This window comes from Oratosquilla oratoria, chromosome 32 (assembly GCF_046742065.1).
Source record: "Oratosquilla oratoria isolate Oo_2021 chromosome 32, ASM4674206v1, whole genome shotgun sequence".
In the NCBI taxonomy this organism is placed as follows: Eukaryota; Metazoa; Arthropoda; class Malacostraca; order Stomatopoda; family Squillidae; genus Oratosquilla; species Oratosquilla oratoria.
In genome coordinates this window covers 35,917,267-35,927,266 of record NC_134808.1, presented here as the reverse complement: position 1 = coordinate 35,927,266, position 10,000 = coordinate 35,917,267, and the positions used below count along the sequence as shown (strand labels likewise).

At 40.4% G+C, this 10,000-nt stretch overlaps 1 protein-coding gene across 2 annotated transcripts in view; it reads right to left on the bottom strand.

Annotated features, from left to right (window-relative positions):
• Window positions 1–10,000, bottom strand: part of LOC143017444 (perlucin-like protein) — a 36,657-nt gene that overhangs the window by 20,482 nt on the left and 6,175 nt on the right. Inside the window, exons 2-4 of one of the 2 annotated variants that reach the window (XM_076172187.1) lie at window positions 4,560–4,674; window positions 3,481–3,519; window positions 2,759–2,938 (exon numbers count right to left, since the gene is read on the bottom strand). The exons of the other annotated variant lie outside the window; for it this stretch is intronic. Of the exons in view, the coding sequence (XP_076028302.1) occupies window positions 2,759–2,938; window positions 3,481–3,519; window positions 4,560–4,596 (256 nt within the window). The 5' untranslated portion in view covers window positions 4,597–4,674. The remainder of the gene's footprint in view (window positions 1–2,758; window positions 2,939–3,480; window positions 3,520–4,559; window positions 4,675–10,000) is intronic. 2 annotated transcript variants of the gene reach the window in all.

The window sequence follows — 10,000 nt, the reverse complement described above, 5'->3', positions numbered from 1 at the left end:
ACAATATCATATCTACGTAATCATATTGGACAGTGATTTGCGTTCGCTGCCTTCTCCAGTGACTGGTTCCTTTCAGTGTTTTACATTACACTCAGATTTGTACTGTTATGTGTTTATGCATATAATGCCGTAGTGTATTTCCTGGATGTATGAATTTTTGATACATAATTCTTTAGCCAGGCGTATTGCCTTGTTGGTGGCGTACAGTTTTCTTTGCGTCATATTGCTATGTTGTGACGTCACTTGATGCCATTTTCTTTATATTTTATGTATAGTTACCCCTGTAAGGTAACGTTTTTCTTATTAATTTTTGATAGATAGTTGTTTTCTTACCATTCTTTATCTGTGAAAAGTATAGACTTGAATTTCTTAATGTGAATTATTGAGATTTGTTGTACATATGTTCTTTACTTGTGAATAGTATACTTTTAAAATTTTTCTCACTCCTTAGTAGTGATATATGGTATCATAACGTTTACGTACATCCAGGCAATCCATTCTTTCGATTCGAGTAGTGTATCCATTACGATCACCATTATTAACTGAATGCATTTTCTTTGTTTTTGGCTTTTACGTTACTACGAAGTGGGTTGTTATCTTATCCCACTTTCAATATGTCTAATCAGAAAGTGCTGTCATTTCTCAGTTCCCAAAATCCATCTGACACGATGGCTCATACCTTGACTCTGTTGCACCAAGATCTTTCAATTATTAAGTTTTCGGGTCAGAATCTCCAGTATAAGGCCGCAGATTTTATTCGCCAGTGCAGGGATAGTATAGTGAATACAAATGTTTCGACAGGCCCTGAGGAAAGTTCTATTGTGAGGTCACAGCTGGTGCCTAATTCATTGGCTTCTGAAATATTATCTGCTTTGTGTCTCTAGATCACAGTTATTATCTATTTCGGTCTAATTTCCTTAAGAATATTTCTGATACCCCTGTAGGCAGTTTCTTTCAATGGTGTTTTAAGCTGGCTGATGTTCTTACATCCAAATTGGGTTATTTTGGCTATAGGCGTCCTCAGACCCAGGCCAGCAAAATTGTTGCTGAATCTCTCGATTATCTCTCCCATTTAGAGTGTTTTGATAATGGTAGTATTACTTTAGATAGGCTACACCTTATTTCTGTTTTTGGTGCCTTTTGAGAGGAGAGCTGCATCTTCTCTCTGCTACAAGACTGATGCGACCATACTATCTTTCGCAAAAAGGCTTTCATATAAACTTAGGGAAGTGCCTTCTGGTTCCTTGTATATTATCAATGCTCAGCAAAATGCTAATGTTCCTAGTTCTCCTCCCCCACCCCCTCACTCTTCAGTACTTACTCACAGCTCCCCTTCGTCTGTATTTACCCCTCATCTCCTTACGTGTATCTATATATATATATCACATGTACATATATATATATGTATATATATATATATATATATATATATATATATGTATAAATATATATATATATATATATACATATACATGTATATATATACATAAATATATATATATATATATATATATATATTCATATACATGTATATATACACATATATATATCTATATATATATGAGTGTATATATATATATACATATATATATATATATATATATGTATATATATATATGATTAAGTAGTAACCTCTGTCTGTTTTGTTCACGAAATGCTAGGGTTTCGGAGATAGACCCCCATGACAATATATATTCTGATACCCTGTCACTTGGATAACTCGGATAACTACATTTCATTTAAAGAATATTTTGGTTAGGGATAAGGGTTCAAGTTAGGTGGGATATGGTTAGGTTAGGGATTACTCACGAACTCCTAGTTTTTTGCAGATAAACCCCTATAACCATATATATTCTGAAATCTTATAATCCAAGGTACTTGGATAATTATTTTTCATTTGTCTGTCTGTCTGTCTGTCTGTCTGTCTGTCTGTCTGTCTGTCTGTCTGTCTGTCTGTCTGTCTGTCTGTGTCTGTCTGTGTCTGTCTGTCTGTCTTTCTGTCTGTCCGTCTGTTTGTCTGTATGTCTGTCTGTTTGTTCACGAACTCCTCCCAGGGTTTTGGAGAAAGACCCCCATAACCATATATATTCTGATAACCTATCACTCAAGGTATTTAGATAACTATATTTCATTTAAAAATATTTTGGTTATGGTTAAGGGTTAAAGTTAGTTGGGTTATGGTTAGGTTAGGGATTATTCATGAACTCCTAGGTTTTTACAGATAGACCTCTATAACCATATATATTCTGAAACCATATAGCCTGTGTCTGTCTGTCTCTTTATTTGTTCACGAACTCCCCTAAAATCATATATATTCACCATAACCAAGGCTACTTGGATAAGTATATTTTATTTCCAAAGGGCGTCTCCCTCCTCATTTTTTTTTTTCCTTTCTTAACATTTTATTTTTGTTACCTATTCCACTGAGTTATACTGATACTTGTAACTTTTCTCCAGAAATTCTATCAAAATAAGAATGATCACCGTTTACAAGCAGCAACGCCCGGGTAATTTGACTATCATATATATATATATATATATATATGTGTATATATATATAAATATATATATATATATACATGTATATATATATATACATGTATATATATATGTCTGTGTATATATATATATATATATATATATATATATATACATATATATATATATACACATATATATATACATACATATGTATTGTATATGGAGTCCGAATTGCTTGTAATTTGACTTGAGAGGAGAGGAAACCAGGAACCTTTACCTAAGACTTGCAGGTGCAAATTGATTTCCCTTAAAGAGTTGGCATCAGGGAGAGTCAGAAGCTCGCCGTCAATACTGTGGCACGTCTCCCTCGCCTCCTGCCATTTCAGCTTCGTCTTGGTAGAAACGTAGACACAGTTGCTGCCCACTTGCTTGTAGAATGTCGGACACCTCTCGTTGCCTGCGACGAAAAATTTCCAAGAAAAAAAGGGATGATTTGTTAACAATATCAAAAGTTCTAACGACAGTTATATTTCGGAAATTTTGTGTTTGTGGCAAAATAATGTAGCCTTGGTGCAGGTTCTTTATTCTTATTTCTATTGTTTGAGTTTGCTTGATATTGTTTTCTCTTTATTTGGTAAGGGGGGGGGTTATATATGTAAAAGAGACCCTGATATTATGTTTCTGTTCCATTACCAAATCTGTAATAGAATTCTCCATCATCATTATGACTCGGTTCGCACTTTATCTCCTAAGATTATTTTACAAAGCTCTGGCCATTCTGACGAAGAAGGAAGATAAGGAGCCCGCGCCAGGAGGAGAGGACTGTGGGACTCGAACTTGCTACTAGAAAGTTAGGTGACACAATATGGACACATGAAAGGGTACTTTTTAGTTAACATGATTTTGCCACCCAAACATGTAACCTTATAAGAAAACACCTTATAAATTCACAGACCTCATAATTGTTATTTGTCCAAAAATATTTTCTCTTGTACTTACCGCAATATTTAGATTGAGACTGGACCGCTGACAATGCCGCTGCAATAAAATACCTTATAAGTCATGAAATATTTTAAAATAGGTAAATCATTATTCATTTCTTTGTATACATAATTACTTGCTTGAATATTTACATATTTATTTACTTATGTGTTTATTAATCTATTTTTATCTTATTCATATATTTGTTTACTAGATAATTTTTCTATCTATTCTTTTATCTATTTATTTACTTATTGGTGTATTTATTTATCTATTCATTTATTTATTTAGATTTATATTGACTAATTTATTGATTGACATCTTTTGTTCAAGGTGATGCTAATTTCTGCAATGATAATAATAAATTTTATTATTCTAATTGATCATTTATCTATTTGTTTATTCATTTATTTATAAATACTTTAATAAACTTATCCTTTAATTATTTGTTCATTTATCCATTTATTTATATGTTTAATTATATGTCTATTATACTTTATATTTAGTCAACTATATTTTCTATCATTTATTAATCTATTCACATATTTACTTGAAAATCATTTTATTCATTGTATATATATTTGTTTACCTTGCCCTTTTACTTATTTGTTGTTTTCTCTTCTCTATTTTGCCAAGTGAATTGATTAGCTCATTAGTTTATTCTAACGTCACAAACTCCTCCCGTCGGAAGGCTAGGACGGTGCTCCTTACAGAGGACTTTGTAGCGTGGAATTTAATGAAACATGTCCTTGGTTCAACTTCGACGGTGGCAGGATTCGAACCGCCTTCACCTCGACCTTTGCGCATGTAACGACGCCCTAATCCACTCAGACCTAACACTCTCAGACCTAACCGGCTCAGTACATTAAATTATTTAATCCTTGACCTGTTTGTTAAATAATTATCATTATCGATCTCATAGTGAAATGTATATCAACACCTTACATATATTTTCTTTATTAATTCTTTAAACCTATTTTTTTCTACTTATATAACTTCCGAACACTTACTGTGCGATCGTTACTATAATAATGTGGGTTTCAAAGTGACGAAAGTCGAGATGGTCAATATTGTTTATGCGTTTAATTTTTACTTACCGGCCAGAAAAAGAAGTCCCCATATATATTTCTTCATGTCAAACACTTCTTTACTTGTGCTCTCGCGCAGTTGTGAGCCACTAATCACTTCTTGAAGTCGTTGTGCGGACTTTAACTATGAAAAAAGAAAATATATTATAATAAAATAGATAAGTAAAAAAAAAATATACAAAAACTGGATATACTAAATCTATAAACAAAAAGGTACACAGGTAAAGCTGTATATAAGTATATATATGGATACATATATGTATGCATATATATACATACATATATATATATATACATATATATATACATTCATATATATATGTATATATTTATGTATTCATATATATATATATATATATATATATATATATATATGTGTGTGTGTGTGTGTGTGTGTGTGTGTATGTATTCAACAAAAACCCACTGTGTTGGATAAGAAGAAATGAAATAAATGAATTCCATTATTTCGATCACGGACTGTGATCCTCTTCAGTGGAATACAGAGTTGTAGAGCAAAAGGCATGTCTTATGTACAGTAAAAGAAGGAACATGGATAGGACTCAGGTAGCGTCTAATGCTTTGCGGGGCAGGTCACCCGCTTTCACCAAAGATGGTAATAATTTGTTGACTGCCCAGGTAGTAATGCAGTCAGGTGACCATTGTCCATTGTACTGAAATTTAGAAATTTATTTATCAAGGATGATTCTATTATTTTTCTTTTAAAACTACACTTTGAATTGAAGATAATTTTTGCTTCGTTCCAATCTATACGATGGCCTTCCTTGTCTACGTGTTGGAAGACAGCGGAATTTTGTTGTGCATATTTGACTGAGTTTTTGTGTTCTTGCATCCTGGTGTGTAAATCTCTACCTGTTTGTCCCCAACATACATTATTACAATCCGAGCATGGAAGTTTATACACACCTTGATGTATTTCTTCTCTAGGTCTTTGGTGTACATTAACTATTTTCTTAGACAAATTATTGGGAAAACTAAAAACAATTTGAATGTCTTTCTGTGGTAGGAATTGTGAAATGTCATTTAAGGACCTATTATAAGGCAATTTGATACAGTTTTTGTCCCAACCGAAATTCTTACTGGAATGGGAAGTGGATCCAAAGTAACTAGTTTTGGCTCTGCTTAGGGCTCTATCTAAAAACCAATCAGGATACCCAATTCTTTTTAATTGATTCCTGATGGTTGTTATCTCCATTTCCAAATAGTGTGGACTACATAATCTAAGTGCCCTCAGGAAAAGACCCGAGGCAACACTATATTTAATTTTATTAGGATGGTGAATGAAAAAGTGTAAATAACTCCCCGTATGTGTGGGTTTTCTGTACACTGTAAGAGACAATTGATCCTGATGCCGTATTAATAGGATATCTAGAAATGGCAGTCTATTATCCACCTCCCATTCAACTTTAAATTTAATATTAGTGGTTAAGTTGTTTAGTTGTTCAAAGAAAGCATCGAAAGATCTCCACTCGTCATCCCATACCTTGTGGCTTAATGTCCTGTAAAAGCACTGTCTCGAAATACTCCATACATAGGTTAGCTAACACTGGGGAGAGATTGGATCCCATTGAACAACCGAACTGTTGTTTATAATATTGGTCTTTAGATGAGAAAGTATTTGTGTTAGCACATTATTTCGTTAATTTTATGATTTTGCTGACAGAGATTGGAAGTTGGTCCCGATAATTTTGTAATTTTGTTTCCAAGAAAGCTAAAACCTCAGCTACGTTGATGCAGGTAAACAAAGAAACTACATCAAGACTTAGTAATTTTCTCTGCCCCGATAAATGATGATTCTTGATCTTACTTGTGAAGTCTTCTGAATGTTTTATATGTGCGTCGGAGAAGCACCCAACAAATTGTGACAAAATGTCCGTGAGCCAATTTTGATGTCTTACTCGTACAAGAGTTTCTATTTGAAATAATGGGTCTTAGGGGAACACTTTCTTTGTGAATTTTTGGGAGTCCGATATCTAACCCCCCACAGATGAGGAGTAAGCAGAAGAAACTGCGCAAGCGGAGGAAGATGACTAAGACACCCCAGTCTGAGCACTCTGATGCCGCGCCCCTTGCACCCCCAACCCAAACGGAGCCCCCAGCACCCAACGACTCCCCGTTAGTTGAAATCAAACTTGGCCCGGCAGCTTCCAGCCCTCCAGCGGAAGGCACCCCCACCCTCGATAGTTCCATCAACTCCATGCATGACGCTATGCGTGCGTGGCACAAACAGATTGCCCAGACCAATCCACAAGCAGCCCGCCTCCTCGATGGAATCTTCGTGATCCTAAACACAGTACTGGACCTCTCCAATCATGGCTGCGCTTAGGATGCTGCAGTGGAATTGTCGGGCAATCAACTTTGCCCACGACTTACTAGTCCACCACCTCGCAGAACACACCTACGACGTGGTTGCTCTACAGTCACTAGTTCGTAAGCCTAGGCTACTCCCCTCCCTCCCGGGTTTCCACTATCCACCATTTTACGAGACGGACGCAGACGGGGAAGTCCTTGTTGCCACGTACGTCACAAACGGACTCTCGTTCCAGCGCGGGACCCTTCCTGACAAGTTGGAGGAAGGATATGCGGTTGTCACTACTGTAAGTATGGAAAGCAATCAGGACATATCCATACTAAACTATTACAACCCCACCACAACTCGGCACTTCGACTGGCTGGCAAAGCTAACCTGACAGTGGGTCGTCCTTGGAGACCTTAATTGCCGAGACGCCCTGTGGGAAGATGGCTACCCCAACTCCTCACCAGCCATAGCCTCACAGCTGGATCTGGTTGACCTAGTCCTTCTCAACAACGGCAGTCACACCAGGATCCCTGATGTCTCGTCCCACAGTACGTCAGCCATTGATCTCTCCTTTGTATCACCAAACCTAGCTGGAGCAACGGACTGGTCCCCCCTGGATGACCCCCTTTCTTCAGACCATCTCCCCATACAAGTAACGATCCACCTGGCACCCACAACCTACCTACTTCCAGCAAGGCAGCAGCTCAATCTCAATAAAGCAGATTGGAAGAAATACAAAGCATACCTCGCCAACTCCCAGTACTGTCCGGACCTTGCCAGAACAGCGGATGATATCAATGCAGAATTTACTGAACTTCTGCTCATCGCAGCACGCCAAGCCATCCCACCGACGAGGGACCTCCAGGGAAGACGTGGACACCCCTGGTGGACTCCTTCGTGCAAAGAAGCGGTTCAACGAAGACGACGAGCCTATCAACGCTTCATGGAGGAAGGCTCCGACGACAGTCACATGGCAATGAAACAAAGTAAGGCACAATGCAAAAAGATCATTGCACAAGCCAAACTACAGTACTGGGAAGACACCAAAGGGAAGGACGAAGACCTCGGTGCAGCCTGGGGGAAACTCAAGGTACTCAAGAGGCGTTACAACTCCCCCCCCTCCCGATAGGAACCTGACCACCGCAGACGGGAGAATCCTTCGCCCACCTGAAGAAAAAGCCGAAGGATTCCTCCACCACTTCGGGAACGCCAGTAGCACGGATCACCTACCAGAAGCGCAGCAGAGCAGGCGCCGAGAAGAGGAAAGCCACATGGACCTCTCTCCTCCAAAGGGCTCGGACACCCACCTTACATTGTTTGAACTTCGCAGAGCCTTGAGGGTCACCCAGGGTTCCACGGCATCCACGGAAGCTGACGAAATCACCTACCCCCTACTGAGACATCTCCCTCCTCCACTCCAGGACACCCTCCTGTCTATTTTTAACAAATATTGGACAGAGGGAATAGTCCCGGGTGCCTGGAAAGTAGCCACGGTCACCCCAATCCCCCAAAACAACAAGCCACGTCACATGGTGGCCAGCCACAGACCCATATCCCTCACGCCACACGTCGGGAAAATCTAAGAGAGGATAGTCTTAAATCGCCTCACTCACACCATCGAGACCAAGGGTGCACTCCCGAAGCTTCAAGCAGGGTTCTGAAGAGGAAGAAGCATCAATGACTACATCGTGCGACTCGCAGAACATGTCTGTAAGGCCCAGTGGCAGAAGAGGATTCTGCACACCTGCTTCCTGGACATCGCCCCAGCCTTCGACACCGTATGGCACGCCAAACTTCTGCTGAAGCTTAAATCTATCTCCCCAGCGTTGTATTCCTTCGTTCGCTCCTTTCTCTCCGGCCGCTCAATAATAGTGCGCTGGAAGGGAGTCCTGAGCGGGCGAGTGCCCGTCGACATGGGAGTTCCCCAAGGCTCAGTGCTAGCACCCACTCTCTTAGCCCTAATGTTAGCCGACATCGGGAAAGGGCTGAGGAAGGACACCACCATTACCGCCTATGCCGACGATATAGCCGTATGGCGCCGATCAAGGCATGGACGTCCGAAGAAGGACTCTGCCCAACACAAGGCAGAACTCCGCCTCTTCCAGAGTCAAGTAGACAGTGTTGTCCGCCACCTCGAAAGCCTCGTCTTCCTACTCTCTCCAAATAAGACAGTTTACATGCCTGTGCACCTTCCTGGCTACAACAGAGGCCATTACCCAACCTGGAACGTCCTCAGCATCTGCGGCACAGAAGTGCCCCCTTCACCCTCAGTCAGGTACCTGGGCGTCATCTTTCAAAAAGATGGTCGCTGGACTAGTCAGGTCCAACAAGCCATAAATAATGCAAGACGTGCCCTCAACCTTATTAGGGCCGTCCGACACGAACCATGGGGGCAGCGGAGAGAAACGCACAAGCTTTGCACGACCTACCCATGTCGGCCATCCGTCGCATGGCTACAGTCGAGTGCCAGGCACTTTGGCTAGGACTCGGACTCCCGCAGTCTGTTCCTCAGGAGCAAGTATACTGTGAAGCCGGAATCCTCCCACTTTGGCATCGCCTGAAGAGAGATACCTGCAGGTACCTCTTCAGCTCAGCGAGGGTACCTAACTCCACGGACACTGAACTAGGCGAAGGCTGGAACCCAGCCCCACCTACTGTGTCAGGACATGGTCTGGTCTTCTCTGTCTCCGTTCTATGTTCAAGAGCGGGAATAGAGCAAGCTGACCGCCTGCGTGTCCCCCAAGCCCAAATCGATCCATACCCACCCTGGATCATGAAGCTTCCGGAAGTACGAACCAATGTCCCTGGAGTAGCAAAAGAAGATCTCCCACATCAAATCGCCACCTGTACTCGAGAACTGCTGGCTAAGGAATACGCAGACGACTTCAAGATCTTCACAGACGGATCGGTACTCAGTGACGGCAGAACAGGAGCAGGACTGTTCTTCGAGACCACGCGAGAGCACTTAGAAGTGAAGCTCCCACCCACCACCATCCTAACTGCCGAACTCGTCGCCATCAGAGAAGCTTTGAATAAAGTCAAAACTCTCCCCCGTTCCCCAACGCAAGTAGTCATCCTATCGCACTCCCAGTCCAGCCTAAATGTAATACAGAGTGAGTACTGCAAAACAAGA